The sequence below is a fragment of the Gallinula chloropus genome, assembly GCF_964237585.1.
Source record: "Gallinula chloropus genome assembly, chromosome: 4".
Lineage (NCBI taxonomy): Eukaryota > Metazoa > Chordata > Aves > Gruiformes > Rallidae > Gallinula > Gallinula chloropus.
Window position 1 is genome coordinate 82,110,799 of NC_140088.1, and position 26,162 is coordinate 82,136,960.

At 63.5% G+C, this 26,162-nt stretch overlaps 2 protein-coding genes across 2 annotated transcripts in view; one reads left to right on the forward strand and one right to left on the reverse strand.

Annotated features, from left to right (window-relative positions):
* The window catches only part of LOC311190856 (dedicator of cytokinesis protein 2-like), a gene marked incomplete at its 5' end in the record, with an annotated part of 59,146 nt that overhangs the window by 9,190 nt on the left and 23,794 nt on the right, over positions 1-26,162 (reverse strand). Inside the window, 6 exons of the mRNA XM_084262900.1 lie at positions 1,285-1,343; positions 1,549-1,649; positions 1,767-1,845; positions 2,446-2,540; positions 2,825-2,923; positions 25,127-25,222. Coding sequence (XP_084119026.1) covers positions 1,285-1,343; positions 1,549-1,649; positions 1,767-1,845; positions 2,446-2,540; positions 2,825-2,923; positions 25,127-25,222 — 529 coding nt within the window. The remainder of the gene's footprint in view (positions 1-1,284; positions 1,344-1,548; positions 1,650-1,766; positions 1,846-2,445; positions 2,541-2,824; positions 2,924-25,126; positions 25,223-26,162) is intronic.
* Positions 14,845-21,956, forward strand: LOC311190858 (uncharacterized protein; the record flags this gene model as incomplete). Its single annotated transcript, XM_084262904.1, has 3 exons — positions 14,845-16,361; positions 19,016-19,090; positions 21,758-21,956. 3 exons carry the CDS (start codon positions 14,845-14,847, stop codon positions 21,954-21,956), a joined length of 1,791 nt encoding a protein of 596 aa, XP_084119030.1.

Genomic DNA, 26,162 nt, shown 5'->3' on the forward strand with positions numbered 1-26,162 from the left:
GCCTGCTCCCCTGGGGCCAGGTGGCTGCGAATGGGCAGACACACAGACACACGGGAGAGGAGGGGGAAGGCTGCCCTCTCCCTGTGTCAGGAGGCCACAGCAGAGCCGAGCGATGCCGGCAGGCAGGTAACGCTGTGTGGCCAGGACAGCGCAGCAAACACCCCCGGGACCATCAGCTGGGGCTGTGCTGATGTCCGGGAGGCCCTGGCGCGCATAAACAACCCACGCAGGAGCCTGCGGGCACCCACACACTGCCTGCAGCTCCCTGCTCTCTGCCAGGGAGAGGTGCTGGGCCCTGCCAGCCTGCCTGGCCCCAGGGTGCTGCCAGCAGCATGACCCGTGCTGTGCAGGGGAAACAAGGCGTGACAGGAGCCTGCAGGGCCAGGGAAGGGAAAGGAGAGGAAGAGGGGAGGCTGCTGACAAGGAGAGTGAGCTTGGGACTGGTCACAGAGCCTGTGGGCTTGTGCACCCAGGGCCTCACATGCCTACAGATGCAAATATCCCGCAGGCTCCATCCCCCACAGCCTGCACACCCCATAGCATCCCCCGCAGCCTGCACACCCCATAGCATCCCCCACAGCCTGCACACCCCATAGCATCCCCCACAGCCTGCAAACCCCGTGGCATCCCCCACAGCCTGCACACCCCGTAGCATCCCCCACAGCCTGCACACCCCGTGGCATCCCCCACAGCCTGCACACCCCATAGCATCCCCCACAGCCTGCACACCCTGTGGCATCCCCCACAGCCTGCACACCCCGTAGCATCCCCCACAGCCTGCACACCCCGTGGCATCCCCCACAGCCTGCACACCCCGTGGCATCCCCCACAGCCTGCACACCCCATAGCATCCCCCACAGCCTGCACACCCTGTGGCATCCCCCACAGCCTGCACACCCCGTAGCATCCCCCACAGCCTGCACACCCCGTGGCTTCCCCCACAGCCTGCACACCCCGTAGCATCCCCCACAGCCTGCACACCCTGTAGTATCCCCCACAGCCTGCACACCCCGTGGCATCCCCCACAGCCTGCACACCCCATAGCATCCCCCACAGCCTGCACACCCCGTAGCATCCCCCACAGCCTGCACGCCCCATGGGCTCTCATGTCCCAGCTGTGGCCGCAGATTCACATGCCTGCAGGCTCGTACCCACTGTTCACACCATCAGGCTCCACACCAGCAACATCCCACTCCCCAGCACCCATTTTGGGGGCAGTGCTGATGGACACCAGCCTGCAGAGGCTGGCCAAGCCTCCTCACTGCTGGCCACACTGCAGCTCACCTAGGTTGTACCACATGTCCCGAATGGCAGCTCCAATCCTGGCTCTCATGTCCCCGTACCTGCCAGGGTGGATGTTGGTTAGCATCACTCCGCAGCACAGGGCACAGCATTCAAGCCAGGGGCCCAAGCACAGTCTGACTGGCTCATCCCAAAATCCCTGACCCCGTGGCATGGCAGAAGGCTGAGGCAGGTGAAGCCTTTTTCCGAGCTGCAGCCCTCAGCCCCGTGGCACTGCCAGCCAGTGGCCAGGCAAGGGCGACTCACTTGGCCAGGATGCTGTTGCGCTTGGCCTGGGAGAAGTTCTCCAGCTGCAGGGAGTCCTGGGTGAGGAAAGCCACAGCCAGGTGGAAATAGTTGTTCCAAAGCTGCAGTGAAAACATGGCAATGAATGTCTAGCTGGGTGGCACAGGGGGATGGGTCCCCTCACCAGCCCCTACCACCCAGGTCCCCGTAGGGCACCAGCAGCCCCAGCGCCTGCTCACCTGCAGCTCAAAGTTGCTGTTGCTCAGGAACATCTCTGTCAGAGTCGTGGCGAACTGGTTGATGGCACGCAGGAACTCCCTGTGGGGCGAGTGGCCATGGGGCGCTGAGCGGAGGGCAGACGGGCTGCCTGCCTGCCCACCCACCCACTGCTGGACTGGTGGCTCCCAGGATGCTGAGGTAATGGGTGGCAGCAGTGCCAGTCCTCGCAGTGTCCTGGGGCCTGCAGCGTGCTCCTGCTCCATCCCCCTGCTCCATCCACACCCCGCTGGTCCTTTCTACCCTCTGCGGTCCCACCGAAAGCTACCCCAGGCCCGCACGCCTGGCACCCAGGCCATGTGCAGACACCCGTGGTGGGAGGGATGGGGTGCCTGGCATCGGCTTCCTGCTGCCCCCAGGAGTCCCACAAGCACACCAATGGGGCTGCAGGGAACAGCTCTGCCATCCAGCTCCCATCTGGGACCAGACTGTCCCAGGAGGGAGCAGGGAGCATCTGGAGCTGCCCTGAGCCAGTCCGAGCACATACCCAGGGCTGTCTGAGGGGGATTTGGAGGGGGCTACGCCAGCCTTCAGCTGCCCAGCACAGCCCTGTTGCTGTGCCTGAATGCCTTATGCCCCCAGGTTCTCAGATCCAACCCCAACATCTGCCTGCAGGTCCCATCCCAGGCCAGAGGTCCTCACCGGTTCTGCACCATGTTCATCACCATCCAATCAGAGGGGTACACTGTCTTGCCAATCAGGTCCTTGAAGAGGATGAAGGTCTCCATGAGGAAGTCCTGTCGAGGAGGAAGAGATGTCAGGAGTTGGGCTCTAACATGATGCCCTCCTGGGGCGATGCTGTTTTAAGCACCAGGGCTGAAAGCAGCCCTCTGCTCCCAGCAGCGAGGGCTCCACCTCCATGGAGCGGGGATGTGGGCTGTGCCAGGGTCCTGGGCAGGCACCACCTGTGCCAGGTGCAGGCCAGTGGGACCAGTGGGATGCCCCAGCTGAGCTGCAGGGCAGAGGCAGGGAGGTGCTGGTGGCAGAGGGCCCACATCTCGCTGTGTGGGGCAGCACTCACCATCAGCTCTGGCCGGGACGGGAACGCCTTGATGTAGGTGCTGTAGTGGTCCGGGTCCATCTGGCTCAGGATGGCAGCCATGCAGGCCACGTAGTGACTCTGGGGGAGAGGGGCTGGTCAGACACCGCAGAGGCCCCACGGCCAGCACCGTGGGGTGTGCTGGGGCTGAGGGGAGCCCCCCATGGCTGGCACTGCAGGGTACACGGGAGCCCCTCAGGGCCCACACACCCAGACATGTTCCTCCAGTGGGTCCAGCCCCTGGACCCCCAGCTGCCTGGGGTGGGGGAAGCCCTTTCAGCTTGTGAAGAAGCAAGGCACATGTGGCAGGGTGCAGCCCCCCCCATCTGCTGCTCACTGCAGCGTTTCTCCTTCCCTTTAGCTCATCAGCACAACACTCTCTGGGCGACACATCTCACGTAAGCCTGAGTCCTGACTCATTCAGAGGAAGCTTTGCTCTTGGGACGGAGCTACAGGCAACTCCCTGGCACATCCAGCCCCAGAGTAACCCCACACCCAACTCACCCAAGGGGTGAAAAGACAGACACAGCAGCCCTGGCCCGGCCCCACAGTGCAGCAGCAGAGTGAGCGCATGGAAAGGCTGTCTGCTCGCAGCACCGACCACCCTCCCAAGGGTGCTGTCACCTGCAAACCACCACCAGAGCCGGGGAGTGCCCAAACCAACCCCACCACCCTCAGAAGCACCACGGTGTGCCCCGCAGCCAGCCCTGGCTGACATCAAGGGTGCTGCTCGACCAGAATTACAATAACACACACCCCCAGACCCCATCCTTTGAGCATCTTTGAGCATCCCAACAAAGCTCCAGCCCTGAGGCTTCCTTGCCGAATGCCAGCACATGTCCTGGCCACGGGCTGCCCGCAGCCACCTTGCGAGACCGGACAAGCACAGCTTGAGCTCCCCTCACCGCACAGTTGCACAGGGCTCACACGTGGGTTCCCAGCTCGGGAGAAGGGGATGGATGCCCTGCCGGCCTGCAAGGGAGCGAGCACCAAGCACCAGCCACAAACCCACCCCTGCTCCCTGTGCACACAAGGCCACAGAACCCCAGACTCGGGAGAGGGAGCTCATGGTGGGCTCACCGGGTCAGAGCAGGAGCAGCCCGAGCCTTCACTGAGGCACTGGGGGGGCCACTGCTCACATGCCAGCCGGGACAGGCATCACCCACCTTCACTCCCAAGCCAGCACAGCCCCGTGGGGAGCGTGGGGCCAGGCAGGAAGGTGGCAGGAGGAAACTTTTTGCAGCAAGCCAGTCTGCTCCGGGATGTGATGAGATTAGTTCAGTCATCTGGAAATATCTGTTCCGGTGGCTGCTGGAATTGGATTTGGGTGAACACCCCCCCCCTTCTCCCCCCCGCACCGCCTGCTGCACCTTCTTCAAGGGACACGGTATTTACATTTAAATTGTGTTACTGGGCAGCCAAGTGCAGCTCCACATACAGATGCCGGCTCTGTTGGGGAAGGCGTGTGCCCAGAGAACGGACCACGGGGCAGCCTGGCACATCACACGGCCCCCAAATTCTCTGGGTGGTCACTCACATACACGGCCCCAGCCAAGCCCCAGTCCCACCGCCACCTGAAGCCACAGCCCCAGCGGGACCGGGGCACCAGGGACACGGTGGGGTTGTGGGCAGGACAGGCTCCCAGCTGGAAAAAAGGCTCTGGGGTCTCCGAGGGGATGCTCCCCAGCTCGGGGACCCCCGCCCGCCGCTGTGGCGCGGCTCTTGCCACCCCGCAGCCCTGCCTGGTGCACGGCCAGCTTCCCCTGGTGCCCGCCGAGGCACTGCCCGCCACCGCGTTCCCGGCCCCGCGGCGGGCAGGGGCCTTTCCCTGCACGGTGCCGTCCAGCTGCTCCCGGGCCCAGCGGCAGGGCCACGCCGGGGGATGGCGGGGGAAGCGGGGCTGCGCCCCATCACGGCGTCTGCACCCGCGGGCGGGCGCTGCGCGGAGCCCCGGCAGCCCCGGTACCTTCCCCTCCCGACACCGCGGGGCAGCGCCGGTACCCGCGGTGCCGGGGAGGAGCGCGGGGCTGGGGAAGGCGGCTCCGGCAGCGCAGCCATCGCGGAGCCCGGCCCGAGCGGCTGCAGGTACCGGGGCTCCGGAGTACGACATAGCGAGGCGCCATCCAGACACCGCGCACCCCGCACCCCGCACCACCACCACCACCGCCCGCCCGCCCGCCGCTCTGGGCCGATGCTGATACCGGCTCCGCCCCGGCCCGGCCCTGCCCCCGCCGGCTCCGCCCCGGTACCGGCGAGCCCGCGCGGCTCCGCCCCGCCGTGCCCCGCGCCCGCTGCTGCCCGACCCGCGCCGCCGCTGCCGAGCACCAGGTACCCGGCGGGCTGGGGAGCGGGGCCCCGACCGGCGGAGGGGAGCGGGGCGGGGCGGGGCGGCGGCCGGGCTGGGCTCTGCGGGCATCGGCCCTGCGGCGCCGCGGCGGCGGTACCCGGGCCGGGACCGGGACTCCGGGCGGCGCGGCAGCCGTGCGGCCGGGGAAGGGGGAACCAGTGGCCGGGGGCGTCGGGGCGGTGCGGGGACCCCGGGGCTGGGAGGCGCGGAGCGGTACGGGTGAGCTCCGGACCCTGGACCCCGCGGCGGTGCGGGAGCCCCGGGGGCGCGGGGGGGTACGGGCACCCGCGGCCGGGAGCCGGGCGCAGCGGGGTGTGCTGTGGCCGGGGCAAGGAGCCGGGCTGGGTGGGCGTGGGGGGGACCCGCGGTGCCCGGGCGGCCGTGACCACCCCCGCTTTTCCTCCCCGCAGCCAATGCCACGCTGCCCGGTGCTGAGCGGCCTCGGCTGCCCGGTGCTGCCGGGGATCTCGGTGCTCCCTTGCCCCACCGCCGGGTCGGACCTGCCCGGGGAAGCGCGGGAGGCGCAGAGCCGGTGGCCCCCCACAGTGCACACCCTATAATATGCCAGCACCCCACACTGGGCACCCCGCGGCGAGGTGGCCAGTGGCACCCTGCCCTGAGCAAGCCTTGGGCTGCCATGGCAGGGCTCTCATAGCGTGATATGCAGCCGGCAGAGACAAATCCATGCTGAGTGCCGCTGGCTTGGAGGGGCTGAAGACCCCAGACCAGGTCAGGCCTCTGTGTCACAGCCCCACTCCTCCTGCCCCGCTGTGCCACCCCGGCCCGTGGCACCTCCGTTTGCCCAGCAGCTCTGTGCGGGTGATACGGGGGAGCAAGTGGTTGTGCTGAGCCCGGCTGGCTGACGCGCTGCTCCCCCTCGTTAGGAGAGGCATCCATCAGCCAGGGCTGCGTTCGGTTGACACACGCACACACATGATCCCAGGGATGTCACTTTCTGTACCGCACGCCGCGCTGATGCCGGCCGCGGGTACGGCTGCTCACGCTGGAGGGATTCAGCCCACGTTGCTCCCGGCAGCTCCCAGCGCCGTGCTCTGCGTTCGAGGCCTTTGTGTCTGCCGGTGGGGCTTCCTTCGGCAGCCGCTGAGGCAGCACCGGAGCCGGGCTCAGCCTTAGCTGCTCTCTGAGAAACAGGGAAAGCGCAGCTTTCGGGACTGCTCCAGTCCTTCTTCCCGTGGGAGCACACGCAGAACCCGGTTAGAGCCGCGGCTCCTGGCAGAAGTGTGGGGGGAGCCTGGAGGTCTCCATGGAGCCGTTCTTCTGTTCAGAGTACGAGGTGGACACGAATGAGTAATCGCCGGGACCCAGGCTTTGCCATTGCGCGTCCGCACGGGGATGGCGGGCGTCAGCCGGGCTGCCTGACGGCTCCTGGACACGCGGAGCAATCCCTGACAGCTTGTAGCTCACGGTGGTCTTGTCACCTCCCAGGGGGCACGGGAGACATGGGACAGCCGTGATGGCAGGGGATGCCAGGGGCTACCAGCTGTGCTGCCTCCCTGGTGCTGCTGCCCGAGGAAATGGGCTGGAGAGCTGCCGGGAAGTGACTCCCAGGCAGAGCCGGGCTTAGGCTGGCACACGCTGTCTTTTCCCGGTACATCTCCTCTCTGCAGGAAGGGCTCAGTCCTTCCAGTGCACTCGGAGGAGTGGAGTGGATTTAAACGCAGAGGCTCCTTTAGACTGAGGTTATCTTCTTTACAAATTATAATTATTATAATTGTTTAATAGCATGGTAGCATCCAGAGGCCATAAATAATTCGTGGGTCCGTTCCCTTCCGTGGTAACACTACTATTTCAGTCCTCATTGGTGCTGTTGGACAGGGTTTCTCTTGCATGTTTGCAAAGATGGTCTGTATCACCCTGGCTGTTTGCTGGGTGGGGAAACCGAGGCACATAGCAAAGAAAGACAGTTGTTAATGCCTAAACTCCCCTGCTAGCCAGTGTTGTCTAAAGCGCATAAAGATAAAGGTGGGGGGGGTGGTTGCTAGATTGCATTGGAAATCCACTTAAAGGCAGGAATTTGTATTCTGAAACAACATTCTCCCTATCTGTGCTGGGAGGCTGCAGCCGCAGAGGCCTCCTGTGCTGGCTGCCAGGGCTGCGGCCCGGTCAGTGCCAGCGGGACAGGGGCTGCCTGGCGGGGGCAGACGAGGCTGCCGGGGGGGCTCTGCCTGCACCCGGGGCCGAGCCCCCCAGGAGTCCCACGTAGGGTCAGCCAGGGCATTGTGGTCGCCTCTGCGAGCTGCTGGGCGGCGAAGCTGTTCTAGGCTTTTCCAGAAATGTGCTTTGCGGACAGCTTGTGGCTTCCTAGTAGGATTCCTGGCACGCAGCGGAGCACACGCAGTCCCAGTCTGTCAGGGCTCCCCAGCCCGGCCGGCTGCACCGCTCGCTGGGCTGGTGTGACTCCAGGCAGGTGCCTGAGCACCATTCGCTGAGCAGCAAGGTGTTCCTCCCCAGCAAAGCACAAGGACACGGGGAGCTGTGTGACGAGCTCTGTGTCCTGTGACCGAAGGTCTTTGGGCCATGTCCTGCTTCCCTTGTCCTGCAGCTGTTGTGGGAACAGCCCGTGTTGGAGGTGCTGGCAGAGCCAGCTCCGGGACTCAGAGGAACATGGTGTTGCCCACACCATGTTCTCAGGGAAGGAAGCAGCCAAGGAAGGTGTTTGCTTCGTCCCAGGGTGGTCTCTCCTGCAGCCCCTGGGAGAGGCGCGGATCCGCAGTGCCCAGCAGCTGCAGAGTGCTCGCCTGCTCTTCCAGAGGCGGCTGAAGGAAGATGTGGGACGTGAAACAAACTCCAGTTGACCTCATCCCACTCTGCCTGCCACGGTCTGCCTGTGCTCCCCAGGTTAGGTCACCCTACCCCTTCCTGTCTCGTTTAAAACGGTGGTGTCAGTGCTCCTGGCAGAGAGAGGTGGGAAAGCAGGTGGGTAGCATGAGGACAGAGACACTGTGGCCGTGACAGCCTTATCAGCATCCATGGGAGGCACAGGAATAATTTGGCTTCTGAAGGCTTTGTGCAAAGACTTTGTACTTCACCATGTCTCCTGTCCACACCACAGCTCCATCTGAGAGCACCAGTGTATCTGCAGCTGAAAGAGAGGGGAGTGACGTGAGTGAGAGTCGGTGACCTCTGCGTGTGGGAGGAGGATGATGGCGTTCCTTCCTCCCTAACTGACGGATCCCTTCCGTGGGGCATGAGCCGTGGTGAGGGCAGCCAAGAGCCTCAGGCAGCCCTGGACTGGTGCCCGCAGGGTGCCTGGAGGTGCTGGCACTGCAGGGAGGCAGGGGGTGGGTGCTCCCCGCTCCAGCCGGGTGACAAGAGCCTTCTCCTGGGCCCTCTGGATGCAGAGTGACTAATTTTCCTGCAGAGCACTTCAGCCAGTGACCTAAATAGAGATGTGTGCAGGTCGCTTGGCTCCTGTGAGCTGCTGCTCCTACCAGACCTCAGCCAGCACAGGACAGGACCCTTGTGTTGGTGACACTCCGGGGAGGCCTTGGGCGACGCTCACTGGGGTGCTGCGGGCGCTGCCGAGCACGAGGTGTTTCTGGTGGAGCCCTGGGGGGGTTGAACTGAGCCTAGGATCCTGCTTTGAATGCTGCTCCCAGGAAGGGGGGAGGTCAAGCAGTGGAGGGAGGCTGTGAGGAGCATCAGGGGCACGGTGAGCTGGCCTCCAGGATGCTATCCATGCTGGCCTCAGACCAAGGCGTGTGTCCTCGCTGTGAATGCACGAGGGCTGAACGCCGAGCAGGGAGAGGAGCTGCTCAAGTGGAAGCACGATGTTGGCACGAGCAAAGTCAGATATAAACTGGCTGTGATTAAGTGCCTGCAGGAAGTGAGGAGGTCAGGCAGCCTCCAAGCAGCCGGGCTCTGGAAGGGCCTCCAAGAGAACCGTGAGGGCAGGGCAGGAGCTTGGCTTCATGGTGGAGCTTGCCCAGCGAGGAACCGGATCTCGGGTTTGCTCGCTGCCCAAGGAGATGCTCTTAGTCCTCCATCCCCAGGTCCCACAGATGCTCCAGTCCGAGTACAAATGCCTCAAGTCCTCTCAGAGCCAAAGAAGGATTAAGCTGCTGACTGATGTGTCGTGAACCTGGCTCCTGCCCCATCTTCTGCTGGGAACAAATGCCTCATCCTCCAGTGCCACCTTCCCAGCACTAGTAGCACCTCTTTCCTTTCCAGAGATGGGGAAAAGCAGAGGTTTTGTCCCAGGAGGAATCGTTGTACCCAGCGAGTGGAGCTGGATAATTAGCTGTTCTCTTCTGCAGTTCCAGGAGGATATAACTTCCTTGCTCATAAATCTAATCTCCTGGCTTCCTGCGTCTTGAGGAGAAGATTTATGTGTCTGCTCTGGTTTTCCCTCTGCCACAGACATTTCCAGGAGGACGAGGTGGAGGATGGGTGGAAAAAGGGCCAAAGCTGGCTGGGGGCAGCAGGGTTCTCCAGGCATGGGGGGCAGCTGGACCCTTGGTCAGTGCCTGCAGGCCTGCTCTTCCATGGCCATAGCTGGGGCCTCTCCCGCTGGACACCCATGTCCATTGGGACAAGAGGAAGAGCTGAGCTGGGCTTTGCTGCCCAGGAGGAGGACGAGGAAGAGGAAGCAGGCAACTGGAGGCTTTCCTTCCACTCAGAAGCATCTCTGGTGGATGCTGGTAACTCTCCGGACAGGACAGTGTGAAACAGGGTGCTGTTCCTCTAAGGTCAACCCTGCAGCCCGTGAGAGACGAGCCTTAAGATACACACAGAGAAGATTTAGTGCCTCCCTCTGACAAAATTCACCATCAGTCAGTACTGGCCAAAGAGGAGAGATGCAGTCACGGGCCGATGGCCCTCTCTCTCTCCAAGAGGAGATTCACAAGCCCTTGACAGGCTGCAGGAGGTGACAGCACCAGCAAGGTGCAGTCCAACAATGCAAGACCAGCTTTTGGATCTCACCATCCAAAGGGATGTCAATGGCTCTGGGCTGAGTCAGGATTCAGAGCCCCAGCACCGCTCACAAATCCTCATTGTTCTGAGGAGTATCTGACGTTTGCAGGGAGTGGGTGGGAATCGGCACCTGCAGTTCAGTGGTGTCTATGGCCAGGCCATAGGAAGTGATCCCTGGTGTTTCCTTGGCCCCTGCACCCATTCAGTGTTGGAGATGCCATTGCCAATTGCAATGAGCATCCAGCTGCACCAGAGAGCCTGCCACCCAGGTACTCGTGTCACCTACCGCACTATAGTGGTTTTATCTACACCTCATCTGATGTGACCTCCTGTCTCCTGCCCACAATTCCCATAGGAACTAGAGGAGAAGAATGCTCAGACCTTAAAAAATTGCCAAGACAGAGGACCCACCTCTGTGCAAATCCTCTCCAAGCTGCTCCAGCACCGGCTGGCCCCACTTTTTAAGAAAGTCACTACTCTGACTGCACTGACCCCTAATTTTTGTCTGCTGCGTTTTGCTGTGCTTTGCCTGCTGGGATGGAGAGGAGCCCGAGCTCTGGCAGTGGGGCCCCCTCCTGCACTGCATCCCCTCTGCGCTTCCTTTCGTGGCTCGGTGTGTCTCTTCTTTCCCACCTTGCCCTCCCCTCAGCCTTGCCTTAATTCATGAGGTCAATGCCAGCCCGTGCCTGTGCAGGGCCCAGCTGCCCCTCTGCAGGACCTGGGCCGGAGCATGGCTAATTGGTGCTGATCACTGGATGGTTATATCTTGAGACAGGCCGGTTAGCCAGTCCTGGCTGCGTTTAACGCGTGCCACATCGCTGCCGTGTTACTCTGCTTTCTTCAGCGAAATGTCAGATGCCTCACAGGGAATCCAAGGCTGCTCCAACGAGGCTTTTACCTTCATCGGCCAAACTTGGAACCTCATCAAAACAGACAGCAAATTGGTTTGATGAGCCGTGCTGTCCGTGGCCCCGCGCTGACTGGCGTGACTGGTACACGCTGCCGTCCTTCAGATGGTATTAGTCAACCTCTGAGCCCGCTCCCCAGCCACTGCCCCTGGCTGGTTCCGAACCACCTGTGCCCTCCTGGTACCCCCAATGCCAGAGCTCTGCCTCAGCCCCATCCCATGTGCTCTCCCAAGGCTGCTCTCCACTGACGTGCCCCAGGGAGGAGCCCCACATCCCCCGTCCCATGGGCACAGAGCCTTTGCAGGCCTGGAGCCCCAGCAGACCAGACCCTGGAAGGGGCATCTGCGGGTTTAGGAGCTGGGGGGGTGGCTCTGGCTTCCCAGCACCTGCCTCAGCGCTGCCCTCATGACAGCCTGGGGTTCTGCAGGGCTGGCCAGACCTGCATTACCTTGTGCTGGGGTAGGGCAGCAGGATGGGAGACATCCCTACTCCTGCTCCCCCCACCTGACCAGCACAGGTCCCTGTACTGGGGTGCCCATGGGGAAGCTGGTGGGGCACAGGAGGGCGAGTAGGGAGCGTGGCTGCATGCCGGACATACAGTGCATGGGTTGGGGTAGCCAAATATGGGGGCGGGGAGTGGGTGAGCATGTGGCACACAGATTGGGGCACTGAGGGCCATTTCCCAGCAAATGTTCTTGGAGATGGTGATGGGAAAGTGCTAGTGGGGCTGGAAGCTGGGTCCATGTGCATCCTGCACAGCCCCTTCCCAGTGGCTCTTTCTGTGCATCCAAAAAGTCCCCGGAGCCGCACTTCCAGACGTGTCCATCGGCAGAGTGGTTTCCTAGGGTTCAGGCCCAGTACAGGGGGGGGGCCACCAGGTGCCACAGCTGCTGGGCTGCACAGTCCCGATGCCACCCTAGAGCAGGACTCGTTATCAGCACTCGGCGATGCCGGCACGCTGCAAGCAGCACCCCAACGCGGCACTAAACCTGACGGCACCATGAAGCACACGCAGAGAGACGAGTGGGAGGGTCCCAGCTTTTGGTGTTCCACATCCTCAGAGCTGTTCCCAAATGGAGCTGGTGCATGTATAATTTATAGACTTTTCTTTGTCCTTGTGGCTTGTCTCTGATCTCCCCAGCAGTGCGGTTCGGGAGGCAGAGGGTGCCTCGGCACAGGCCCCGCTGACTGACAGCATCGCGGTGGCTGCGTAGGCAGCGGAACGGCCCCGGCTTGCTCTGCCGTCGGCGGTGGCTCAGCCAGGTCATGCTGTGGGGTCACAGGGGCTGCATCTGCACTTGGGCCGTGCCTGGGGTGCTGCTGCCCCACGCTCAGCTCCTGGCACCCTCGGATGCCATGCCCAATGCTGCTTTTGTTACGGAAACCTCTGGAGCAGGCTGGCAGGGAGCAGGCTGCCCTCCATGAGCGCTCAGCCCAGCTGCACTGGTCCTGAGCTGCACTCCAAGGCCAGACCGGTGCAGAGATGTGTCAGCCGCACCCCCTCTGCCACTCAGCATGTCACCCTCCCTGGCACAGACGCAGCCAGGGATGCTGAAGTGGGACCTGGGTGGGGGTCACCGAGCTTTAGGCACCAGCCATCACTGCAGCGTGCGCGGGGAGGTGTGACCCCATGGCAGTGTCCTGGGGAAGGGCTCAGCCCACAGCCCCTTGCTGTCCCAGCAGGCTCTGCCCTGTCCACACAGGCATGGGCACAGCCCCAGGCCAGGTGCCCGGTGTGAACTGCTCCAGCCAGGCTCATGCGCAGGCTGCGGTGAGCTTGGGGCACGGGGACCGGTGGCACTGGCTTCATCCCCGAGCCAGCTCTCTCCTCCGCCTGTTGCTGTCCATACTAACGAGGTGCCCTGTTCCTCCGCTGTGTCTCCACCGCGTCCTGCCTCACAAACATCTCCCGGTGTCTGGGCACGGCTCCAAGCTCGGGAAGGAAAGCGCCGGGCGGCTGGGCGGCGCGTGGAGCCGCATCCCGACTAACACCGTGCTGGGGGTGCAGAGATGCTGGGGCGTGTGGGGCAGGGGTGGGGGCCAGGTGGGCTGCATGAGCCCCCCTGCTCCGCTGGGTCAGGGGCTTGCTGTCGGCCTGGGAAGGCACCAGGCACCACCACGCTCAGCACTTGGGAAGTTTGCTCATTACCAGCACAGGGTGACTCCAGGCCACTGTGCTGAGTCAGCTGCTTCCTTACAGCAGTAACAAGGCAAGGTGGCTGGGGGGGGGGGGGTAGCTGCCTCCATCCGCAGTGAGGGGAGGAGGGCTGCGGGGCAAGCAAGGCTCCCATCCTGGCATGACAAAAAGGTGTGTGGGAACGGGGGGGGAGCAGTGGAATGTGGTCTGGGGTTGGGGCCATGGTACTGCAGGATGTGGGACATGGCGTGGTGCGAGGGAATGAGTCCCTGCCATGGGGGAGCCTGTGTTGCTCTGCTCCTCACCTGCACCACAGGTACCTCTGGATGCTCGCAGACCTCAAATACTTCAGAGACTGAACATCCAAGCAAAGCAGCACTGCTGTCCCTGGGCAGTGCAGCATCTATCTGTGTCTCACCCACCCTTCTCAAAATGTCAGCCTCCTCTTCACCTTAAGGGCATCCTGGGCAGGGCTCCCAGTGTGTGCCCTGTGCTCTGCCATGTCATGTGCCAGGGCAGTGTGATGGGCCAAGCCAGCAGCCAGTGACCAGGGTGGGCAGAGGCAGAGCAAGGCGGGCAGAGGCAGAGCAAGGCAGGCACAGGGAGCTGGAGAGACAACAGCAACTGCCCTTTTCCATGATGAGGGGCTGGGAGCGATCCCTCAGTGTCACCAAAGTCACCATCTCAGCTGTGCTGCCTGTTCTCCCTCTCGGCGGGTTCTCACACCCCCAAAGCAGCTCAGCATCTCTGAGCCACGGTCTTGCCCCTTGCCTATGGAGGTGATCCCACACGCACACAGCCCAGCCAACCCAGACGTATTTCTAGGGGATGCCATGGGCAGGATGGGGTGCTGTGCCCAGTCTGGCCAAGTCAGGTGCAGGACAGGTCCCCTCGTGCCCCTTCCAGCCCTGCCACACACACGGCAGGTCCCGTGCCCACTGTAGCTGTGCCCCATGCAGCTGGGGCACCCCACGCCCACCCATCCTGTGGATGCAGCCCCCCGCACCCACTGTCCCACCACCGGTGCCCCGGCACATGGCGGGCACCAGCCCCGGCGAGGCAGAGCTATTTTTAACAGCCGCTTCTGCTTGATTTGTGCCGTGAACTCGCGCCGTGTTGATGCTAAGGGGGGTTTCTCTTTCTCCCTCTCTTTCCGTGCCGAAGAGGCAGACCAAAGCTTGTCTCTCCGTGCCGGCGTGTCGGGGGCAGGCTGGGGGCAGAGGCCACCGGCCCCGCGGGGCAGCGCCGGGGACGCGCCGGTCCGCGGGGCCCGGGACTGACGGATCGCTCTCTGTCCCCGCAGGTCCGGGAGCCCAACGGCCATGGGCAGCGACGGCCGGCACCGGGCGGCCCGCGGCGGGCGGCACTGAGCCGGGGCGGACGGCGGCGGGACTATGGGCTGCCGGCGGGGAGGCGCGGCGGCGGCGGCGGGCAGGGCCGTCGGGGCGGCGTGCCGGGGGCTGTAGGGCCGGGCGGCGGGCGGCATGCCCCGCGGCCCCTCGCCCGCCTCCCGCGCAGCATCCCCTCGCCGCGGCGGCGCGGGATGAGGCCGCCCGCTGCCCCGGGCAGCTCCGGCGACGGGTGCAGCCCAGGGCTCCGGCCGCCGGCGCTCCGCCCTCCGCGCCCCGCCGCAGCGCCCCGCAGCCCCCGGGCAGCGGCCCCGGGGCCCTGAGCCATGGTCAGCCGAGAGCCCCTTTCCGGCCCGGCCCCCGCCGGCGAGGGCGGCCAGGAGAAAGCCATGACGGTGCGCTCGGTGCTGCTCAACCGCGACTCGCCCGACATCGAGAGCCGCCTCAAGCGCCGGCGCAACCGCACGCAGCAGGTCCGCTTCAAGGACCTGGTGGAGGCCGGCGCGGGGCGGGCGGGCAGCCCCCCCCCGGGGCCCGCAGCCGCCCCCGGCCCCAACACCCCACGTGCCTCGCCGCCCCCCAGGGACGCCCCTGAGCCGGCGGCTCTCTGTGCCTCACGGCGGAGCTGGCCCCAGGCCCAGCCGGGCTCGCTGACGCTGCCCATGCCCAGGAAGGCGTGCATGAGCACGGCCATCCAGACCTCCCCCAGCCTCCAGAAGCCCTTCCCGGCCCCGCAGCCCCGCAGCAAGAGCGTCTGCGACGTGGCCGGGGACACGGGCAGCGCCCAGTGCCCGGGGGGAGCCGTGCCCACCGTCGCCGGCTGGGCCGTGACCCCGCGGGCGCCCGGCGGCCTGCCCGCACGAGGCCGCGCCGTCGCCCTCGCCCAACACGCGGCGGTGTGCCACGTGCCGCCGCCACCGCCCAGGGATCCCTGTCCCCCTTACCCGGGCACAGCCGGGTGCCCCGCTGCCCGCTGCGCCTCCCCAGTGCAGAGCTGCACCCCCGAGCCCTGCCCGCTGAGCCTTGCCTGCGCCCGGCTCCGCGGGAACACGGGGGGTGGCCGCGGAGCCACCCCACGCCCGGCCTCAGTACCCTGTGGTCAGCCCCAGCCGCCCGCCGAGCCGCGGGGGCTCAGCCGGAGCGACTCAGAGCGGAGTCTGCCCCGCGGGCACCCGCCACCCCAGCCCTCGCCGCACCGCCAGCAGACCATCCCCGCCACGGACACCCACAGCATCCGACAGCCAGCTCAGGGCAACCCCCTGCGGGACCCCCCGCCACCCCAGCACCAGCTCTGCGGCACTCCCTGGGGGGGGCCCTGCTGCACCCCGCCAGCCCCCATTCCGCCAGCACCGGGCTGGCACGGCTACGCCGCCGTGGCACCAGAGAAGACACCAGCTGCACCTGGCCGTCTGGAGCCCCGCAGCATCTGCAACCGGCTACATGCCGCTGAGCCTGGGCACGGCCAGGCAGGACTGGAGGGGCCTGGGGCGCCCCTGCCCCCAGCCCCACAGGGCCCCTGTGTGGGGATGCAGCCAGCTGGGCGGGCACCGGAGGTCCCCCGGCACGGGCAGCCCTGCCTCACCGCCGAGCAGTCAGAGACACTGCGCCATGTCCAGGACCTTCTGCAGCTGGTGGTGGCAGCCAAGGGGCCGGTGGGATCACCAGCGGGGGACGAAGACACCCGGACATCTCAGGGAGAGGGCCCCCAGGGGCCCAGGGAGCAGGGGGACCTGCAGTCCCAGCTGCAGTCCCTGGAAGGGGTGCTGGAGACCAGCCAACAAACCATCAGGGTGCTGCTGGATGTCATCCAGGACCTGGAGAAGAAGGAGGCCCAGCGGGACGGGTGAGCAGGCGAGGACAGGCGGACGGGTCCAGGGCCCTGGGGGGCTGTGGATGGAGAATGGAGGGGCCCTGCCAAACATTTGGGTGCTGCTGCCTCCCAGATGAGTTTCCCTCTGAGAAACTCAGAGCTGCCATCTGCGGACATGTGGCACCGCATCTTGGTGTGATGTCTTGCATGTCCCCACTTGTCCTGCATGTGCCTGCAGTGCTCTCCCCATACCCAGGGAAAAGGGTGCAGAGGGGTGCAGGCCAGGGGGGCAAGAGGAGGTGGGACCCCTGGCCAGCTCCAGTGCAGCTGACGCGCCCACTAGGAGCAGAGCCCCAGGGTATTGCAGTCTCAGTCCAACTGTGGCCCATGCCCTGGGAACAGCCTCCCTGCTTCTCATGCCTGCTCTCAGCTCCAGCCCTTTTTCCCTGGACACACGGCTCAGCCCTCTCGCCCCTCACCATGCAGACCCCAGCACAGCCCTCTCGCCCCTCACCATGCAGACCCCAGCACAGCCCTCTCACCACTCGCCATGCAGACCCCAGCACAGCCCTCTCACCCCCTCGCCTGTCAGGGTTGCATGAGGGTCTGCTGTGCCCAGGGCTATGCATCTGCTGGGAGGGGAGAGGGCAGGGAGTGACCCCTGCCCGCCATGCTGCCCTCCGGGGTGCCTGCAGCTGTGCCATGGCCATGCTGTGGCTGTGCTGAGCCTCTCATCCCTGCAGGGTGGATGTGCAGAGCAGTGCCTGCTGAGAGGGAAGGCTTGCTCCTGCGGTCAGAACCGAGCTCGTCTGCTTGGGAAGCTGATTTAGCCTCGCTGCGGGCAGCTTAATTAAGATCTCGGCTCCATATACTGTTGCAGTCAAATGAGCAAACAAGATGCCCGGAGACATAAGGAATGGGATGGGAAATCACATCAAAAATTATCCTGGTGTCCTTATGCTGAGGAACAGCCTGGCCTCATTTGCCATGGGTCAGCATCCTGCAGATGCGCGGTGGCTCCCAGGCACCCGCCGTGCACCAGAGCAGGGACACCGGCCCCTGCCACTGCTCACGGTGTAGTGTGTCCTCACGGGGCCCAGGCATCTACTTCCAGCAGCATCACACCCCAAACACCTGTCCCTGGACCAGCTCTCGTCCCGGTAGAGAGGCACAGTTTGTATGACACTAGATACCCTCACACACACACATGTACCTTCTATGTGTGTGTATATATACACACACACACACTCACACACAGAGCTATATATAAGGTATCCTGATCTAATTTATGTGCTAACAGTATAATCCCAATTGTAATGCATAATTTGGTGCGTTAAAAGACCCAGTTTCTGAGGGCTGAGAGCAATCATCATCAAGGTCAAGTAATAGGAGGAAGATTTAACAGGAAAATGTGACTACTATGTGGGACATGGGGGGGGTTTCTCAGCTGCCCCCCCCCCCCCCAGCCCTCCCCGAAAAGCCACAGTGGGCTCTGCCTGAGGGGCAATGGGGATGTGGAGATAATGTCCACAAGGGTGACCAAAAGCATTTCATGGGGCCCTTGTCCTTCAGCTCTGAGAGCAACCGGACTTGGGGCACCAGCAGAGAGCAATGCTGGCATTGCTGGGGTGCTGGGGGTCCTTGGAACAGCCTCCAGCACCGGAGGGGCTCAGGAGGGCAGGGAAACCAAAGGCACATGAGCTCAGATCAGAGAAGCTGCAGGCTGCTAAGCAAGGAGACACCTGGGTGGACTGTGTCCCTGGGGAGGTGGTGGCTCCTGGCTGGCTACTGAAGCCAGGCCAGTGATGGCACATGGAGACTGCCATGCTCAGGGGAGCTCTGAGTGTTACTGTGCCCAGGTGAGAGGTTCCCTGCAGGCCCCTAGGACGCTGCAGCCAGTGGACACCTGCTGCTTGCAGGGTGGCAAGAGCTGGGACATGCCACTGCCTGGCAGTGTTGGGGACAGGGGACGTTCAATGTGCATGGTGAAACTGGAGCACAGACCAGGTCCCAGGGAGTTCTGGGCAGGAAGAAGTGAGGGGGAGCAGCTCTTTACCCTGCACAGCATGCAGCCAGCCTGGGGATGCATTGGGGCTGGTGGTTACCACCAGCAACACAAACACTCGGTGCAGATGGGGGTGGTGGTGCAGAACGACACTGTTGGGGTTGAGCTGAGCTTTGGCACTCCACAGCTTGAGTCCTGGGCACCTTCCCTGGCAGAGGATGCTTCAGAAAGAGATAAATCCCGAGTTTGGCATAGGCTGGTGATTAGTCTGGAGCATCTTCCTGTGCCCATCTGTCAGGGCTCTGCTGTGTGCTGCCAGTGCCCCCGCACAGACCTCACGCTCCCTCCTCAGCACCGTGAGCGGGGAGATGCGAGGTGACCCAGGGTGGCTGCCCACACGAGGTACAGCTCTGGGATGGCAATGAAAGGAGGTAGATACAGTGTGAAGGACTTGGGGCTTCTGCCATGCCTGTCCCTGGATTGCACCCGAGACATCTGCGCTTGGCCTGGCATTCAGTGGCATCGAATGGGAGGAGAGGGGCTGAATCCCAGGGAGGAGAGGAGATGGGACCCAGGAAGAAGAGTCCCAGCTCCTGGAGGATGAACTCCAGAGGCAGATGAAGGCAGCGTGGGCAGGCTGAGGCCCGGTCTCCAGTCACACAGCACTTCTGCTCTGTTGCAGGCGACACTCGTACCGGACTGGGCAGGACATCGCCAACTGCGGGACCTGCCGGGATTGTGCCTGCATCATCTACAGGTAAGAGCCAGCTCCAGCACCCTGCATGTTCCCTGCTCTCCTCTGCCCCTCAGATTCCTCTAATTAGGCTACAAGGCAGAGGTGGGGGGGGGGGGGGCGTTGCAAGTCTCTTGGTATCAGGGGACACAACATACAGACTGCTCCAGGTGTCAGGGGGCCCACCCTTATCACACCCACCAAAGCTGCCCAGGCCCACTTTGTCATGACAGCTTGATGATGATGATGATGGTGACAGGGGCAACAGCTCACAGGGAGGAGAGGGCCTGCACTGCAGCACACCCTCATCTCTCAGCAGCACCCCGTGAAGGTTCCCAAAGGACTGAGAGAGGAGTGGCTGCTGGGTGACCCCTTCCTCTGCAGGGAGCCCTCTGGCCAGGCCCTCGGGCTGCTCCCTGACAGCAGCACCCTCTGGACATGAGCTGCTGGCTGCAGCTGGAGCACTTACTCCAGTTGGATGGCAGAGCATTTGTCTTCTGGAAAGCAATGTATGGGGCAGAGCCTCGTTAGTGGCTGGTGGGTGGGCTCACTCGCTCCAGGACCAGGCTGCGTCTCATCATCCCTGTGCCAGCTCTGCACAGATGCTGCAGACGGACTGATGGTCACGCAGGGGGTCCTGCCCCTCGCCGCGTTCTGGACCCACAGGGCCTGGGCTCAGCTTCCCCCAGGCTGGCTTTGGGTCAGAGCACAGAGCCCTTTCCTCTACTGCCCCCTGTCTCTTTCAGAGCCGGTTTGGGCTCTGGGAAAGGCATCTCGTCCCTTCACGGTGCAGCAGGGACATGGTGGGGGCCTACTCCACATCAGCCCCGTGGGAATCAGGGGGTTGCAGCATCGCCTGAGCCTTCCCCCAGCCTTTCAGGCATTTGTGGGTGTCCGTTTGCACCCCTGGACACACAGCCTGCCGTCTCCCTCCATGCAGGTGTGGGTCACTGGCCAGGGATGTTCTCCTTTGGCTGTTAATTAGGCTCACTCCGCTAGCTCTCAGAGGAGCAGGATGCAGCACACAGAGCTGGCGCTGAGCTGTGCTCCGCAGTGCACACGTGTGCTCAGGGGGTGGGTTAGCTGCTGCCCTGCTCTGCTGGTGTGAGTGCCTGCGTATGGGACCGACACGCTCTCCGCTGGGCAGCCCCAGGCTGGGGGTGCCCTGGCTCTGGTCCCCCCTTCGCTCCAGCATCCTCGCACACCCCGCGCCCACCAGCCTGCATGCCCATGCCGCTGCAGCACTGCTGCATCCATCTCTCTTGCTCTCTGCTTATTGTGCACCACAGGCTGCCCCGCTGTGTCTCAGGGGGCACTTCAGTGCTAATTGGGTCTGACGAGCCTGTCTCCACGCGGCGCTGGGGCCGGGAGAGATGTCACATCTCAAGGAGGTGGCTCCCTGTAATTGCCAGGCTCCCCACGGGGGCTCCCTCTGGGCTTTGCTGCTGCCGCGTGACAAGAAGAGGCTCTGGTGGGACAGGGCACAGGGGTACAGGGGTGTGGGGGTGCCAGGGGTTGGGCAGCAGTCTCAGCACTGGCCCTCAGGGATCACTCATGGGGGGAGCAGACCTGCCCCCCCACCACCACCTCCCATCCCGGGGCCACGTGCACCCCTACAGCATCCCCCAACCCTTCTACTGTGTCTGTGCTGGGATGTGGGGGTCCATCCCATGCTGCCTCTGCTATGGGGCTGCCTGCTGCAGCTCATGCTTTACCCTAGACATAGCTGGGGACAATCAGTGTCCCCAGCAAGGCGAGGTGAGGGGAGGTGACAGGATGTGACAGGAGGTGTCAGTGTGCTGCGTGGGGGCTCGTGGGGCGCTCCCTGTGTGCCACATGCATGGGCCTGGGCACAGAACGTGGCACCTCGCTGATCTGATGGGATGTGGCTGGTGCGAGGGGACCAGGGCGCTTTCCGCGTGAGGAGGCACGTGGCTGCTGTGCTGCGGGGTGCTGCAGGGACACTGGAGGGCTCACAGGAAACCCAAGGGCTGGGGTGGTAAGCACAGCCCCCCCCTTACCCACACAGACCCAGGGCACCCTAATCCTGTGCACCATGAGTGGCGTGACACCCCTTGTGCCCTTCCCAATGCCACAGCTGCTCCCAGCCCAGCGGGGCCTGGCCCAGCACTGGTGGCAGCAGCAGTGGGATAAGGGGACACGCAGCCCCTCTCTGGAAGGCTCAGTGTTAACTGGGGTCCCGCAGACCTTGGGCTCCCCACTCTGCACCAGCACCCCAGTTAGGGCAGTTGGGCAGCTCCCATCCCTGGGCAGAGTCTTACACCGTGTCACTCTGGGCTGGGAGGGACCCTGCAGTCCCAGGGGGACAGAGACGTATGTGCACAGGGGGGGCACGCTGTGCTCCATGCTGGAAGCAGGACACCTGTGGGCCTGGGCAGGGCAGAGGAGCTGCAGCACAGTGCCCAAATAAGTCCCGGGCATGTAGGGAGGCCCCTTGCAAGATCAGCTCCCCAGGAGGGACTTGCTTTGCCCTCATTTAGGGCGAAGAAGCTCTGGGGAACGTGTGGAACACCAGAAAAAGCACAGACAAGCCCAAGAGCTCCTCAGGGACTTGCAGGGGGGGGGTGGGGGGCAGAGAGGTGGAGGTGGGCACCAGGGCACACAGCAGGAGGGGGGCCAGGGTGGGCAATGCCCCCCTAACACCATCCCCTTGGCCCTGCTTTCCCACAGCGTGGAGCACGATTTCCGGCAGCAGGAGGGCCGCTTCCAGCGGGTGCTGAGCCATATGGAGGGCGACACGATGCCGAGCTCCCCCGTGGCAGTGGCAGGGGCCGTCCTGCCACCCAGGCAAGAGCCATCACCAGTGACAAAGCTGCCTGCAAAGCTGGATGCGAAGAAATCCAGGCGCAAATGCTTCTGGTTCCTCTGAGCCGGCCACGGCCGGCAGGCCAGGAGTGTGGGGGCACCATCCCAGCACTGACCCCCCCTACCCACGTCTCCTTCTTCCTCTCCCTCCCTCTGACGGTAGGGTTTGGGTAGCACCAGCTTTTATATTTTTAACTGTTCCACTTAACGTCTCGCAGTCCCTGTGTAAATACGGCGAGGGGAACAATGGCTGTATGTAACAAGAAGTCAATAAATTCTAGGGAGACGCTATTTTTGTTACATCCTCTCCCGCCTGTGCACTTCTGTTCTGGATGAGGATGAGGGGGGGGGGGGCTGGGAGCCGTTTGCCTGCACAGGCTGCAGCGCTGGCCCGGCCCCCGGGTGAGCGCAGCCCCTTGCCCTCCTCTGCCTTGGGGTCCCTGAGGGGCTCTCCCCGCCCGTCTGGGCTGAAATTGGCTCTCACATCCCTGCGCCCCACAGGGTGGGCCCCTCTCCCATCCCCCTGGTCACTGCCTGCAGGTTAACCAGTTGGGTTTCTCCTGTATCCCCAGTCAAAGACAGTGGGAAACGGAGTCTCTGTAGGACCCCAGCTGGGAGAGAGACCTGTCCCTGAGACCTCCCAGGTGGGAGGGCAGGTTGGGTGGGGGTCCCGGGGGCCGTGGCGCTCCTTTCAGCGAGCGTCTCCCAGCAAGGCCGGGGGCTGAGCTGCATAGACTGCCCATGGCTGGGGCTGTGTGGGGAGTGGGGGCTGCTCACGGCTGTGGGGACTTAGAAATTCCCTTTCCCCCTTTGCGGGCGGTGGGCAGGGCCTCTCTGGCTGCAGGATGTGGTGGCTAATTACAGCGAGAATGAAATTAGCAGCTCAAATATTCCAGCCTCTGCAAGGCTGCCCACGAGGAGGGGAAACTCAGCGTCAGTTTAATGAGGGTCCCAGATCACAGCAGCCAGCGGCAGCAGTGGGTGGCACTGTACACCAAGCGCGGCGCAGTCACTGCTCCCCACTACTGTTACCCCATCACACCAGGGTGTGCCGGGTCCTGATGACCCTCTGCTGCCACAGAGCCCCAGAGCGAGCACTCCCCAGAGCCCCAGCCACGCCAGCTGCACCTGGCACTGGGGCTCTCACCTCAGAGTCCAATGGCAGCAGGAGCAGTCCTGGCAATCCCACTGCCCTTGGGGAGGAGGAAACTGCCCAGCCCCCTCCAGGAAGCACCTGGCCACAGCCTCTCCAGCTGGTGCCCACACCACAGTACCCCAAGCAAGACACTCACAAGGGTGGGGGCTGACATGGTGTTAAGCCCCATCCCAAATGCTGGGGCCCTCACGGGGCTGCAGCAGTGCCGAGGGGACCCTGTACTCAGCCATTGGAGACACACCAGCAGCCACCCAAGCCCCAGGCACACCTCTCCTACCACAACCTCTCCTACAGCAGCTCGTCCCTTCCCTGCAGGTACCATAGGACAGGGATGAGCTGGGGAGGTGGAGGCAGAGGAAGTCGGCAGCCTCTCAGTGCCTGGAGCTCCCGGGATAGTGAATCTGGGGTGTCTCCTCTTCCCAAGCTCTGCAACAGGACAGACCAAGGCCGCCTCCGTGTCTGGAACCTCAGGCTGTCCTGGCAGCCACAGCTGCAGCAGCCTGGGCTGAGGGGCCACAGACACTGGGGCAAAACACACTGCAGTGTGGAGCCGGTGAACAACACCGGGAAATCTGCCAGAGAAGCACTTCTGGAGCATGGCAGGGAAGGGGAGCATGCAGAGGGAGTGAGGCGCAGCCAAAGGATCACTCCCCTTCCCCTGCACCAACCACACCGGGGCCACACACCAGCACCAGCACAACCCTTGCCTGTCCCAGCCCGGCCGAGCAGGCCCAGCAGCTCACTTTGGTCTTGCCACCCCCAGCACTGAGCCATGTGGCCTGGGAACAGGCTAAAATCCACCACACACAGCCCCACCTGCACCTCTGCCTGAGGTGCATCTCCTGCCTCCTTCATACTACCCAGAGCCCGCAGTGCCCGCCCGGCGCAGCCCCGGCGGGGCAGCTTTTGGCAGCAGAGCCGGGGCAGCTCTGGTGAAGTGGCCCCGTCAGCCACGAGGCCACTGGTGCCCGGGCACATGCCAGCAGGCCACCAGCCACCAGCTCGCCAGTAAAGGCACCTCAGGACTGCTCTTGGGATACGTCTCCATGGGTCCGTGCCAGGCGAGCGGGCAAAGGAGGGCAGGCAGAGCTGGCAGCCCGAGGGGAGATCTGGCACCTCCCCTGTCCCTTGGGTATGGGAAGGGGTCAGCGGGCAGGAAGCAGCGACACGGCATCGGGAGCAATCCCAGTGCCCAGGACGCAGCCTCATCCACTAGAGCGCAGGGGCAGGGCCAGCGAGGACAAAGCCGTCCTGCCCACCAGCTTCACCACCCTGGTTTAGTTCTGTCTTTATTAGTGAGAACAGAGAATGGACCCACAAACCTGCACATGCATCCCCACGCTGGATGCTCACACCTCCCCAGGCACAGCACACGGCACGGCACTTCCCTGCTGCTGCACAGCTCTGACACTTGCTCCAGGCTCCCCACATGTGGCCAGACCCGGCTGCTCACCCACCCTCGTGGCCCACAGAACCCTGTCAGGCCCACGTCTCACCGAGCACCCTGGGTCTGCCGCCATGTCCACATCAGAGTGCGCATGAACCCACGCTGGCCGCAGCTCTGCTTCCACATCCTTCATGATTATCTCATTGCAGCCGGTACAGCTGCTCTGTGTGAAGCTCTGGCTGAGCAGAGCTCTGACCTGCCCACCACCCCATGAGAGGTGGGTGTCCCAGCGTATTCCTCCCACATGCTCTTGGCACATAAAACTCTGATGGTTTACCAGATCTGATTGCTGGTTTTCAGGAGAACACAGCCAAAACCCCTCATCTGCTTCCAAAATGGGCTCTCTGCATCATCAGCACCCTGCCTGCTCCTTTCAACGCCCCCTCTGCTCCAGACCTGCTCCTGGCACGGCTCCCCATCCTTCATGCATCCATCCTGCTGCACTAAATACCTGCACATCCACCCCCAGCCAGCTAGGGACCAGACTGCAGCACCAGCAGAGCAGTGGCACTGGTCACCCACCCCTCAACCAGTGACGATGGCTGTTCTGCATCTCCCGCGTTGCCCAAAGGCAGCCATGGGAAGCGGTGCGGCCCCGACGCTCGGCGCAGCGCGAGGCGGGGGTACTCACCCTCAGGGTGTTCTCCCGGTCCAGGATGATCACCCTCCGATTGACAGTGTGCAGCAGCCGCTCCAGGATCAGCTGGATGTGCTTCTTCACCTTCGACTGCAAGGCAGGAGGTGTCACAGCCGAGCACCTGGCACCGCCCGCCGTGGTGCCAGAGCGAAGGCAGAGGTGAGCAGCACCATCACCACAGCCAACTGGACTGTCCCCATGGCACGGAGCTGGAACGTGATGCCCAGCCTTGGCAGGCCAGGCTGGGAGGGTCCACACACAGTTGGCACCACTGCAATTACTATGGCTCACCAAAATAAGTGAGCACAGGTTGCAAAGCGTTCGCAGTTACTCCTGGCAGAGGGTGTGGGAGATGGGACTGAGAGCACAAGTTCCCTCAGTGCCCTGCAGTGCCCACATAGTGAGGAGGAAGCGGCTCTGCTCCAGTCATGGCAGACGGTGGCTGCTGGATGAGCCCCAGCACCTCTGAACCCCTAACCGTGGCCACCAGCCCAGCCCTGTGCTGGGCATCCTCAGCTGTGGGACCAGACAGCTCTGGTCCTGGTGGCTGCCAGGCAGCGGGCGCTGCCAGGAGGGACAAGCTCGTGGCACCTCTGGAGATGGGAAATCATGAGCTGACTCTATAGAGATTCAGGATTTATAGGAAACACTGAAATAAAAGACTTGTCTGATCCAGCACAGCACGTACGGCTCGCTTAATCAGTGTGGGGGGGCTGGCAGCATCAGGGCAACCGGCTGGACCTGGAACACAGCCATGTGCTCCAGTGTGAACAGGGACTGTGCCCTGTGCACCACCCTGGAAAAAACAGTCACCCAGGTGGGGACAGCCAGGGACAGCTGGATCCATCCGTGACCCCCACAGCAGTTGGCACAGCAAACAAAGGTGGGTTTCAGCTCACACGGGGTTGAAACAAGGGAAATATCCTCACCCATGAGCCTCCTGACTATCCTCTCCTTAAAGGACACTTCAGATTTAAAAGTTAAATCTGAAACAAGACATTTCATCCACAGTTTCCAAGGTTTTCCTTCT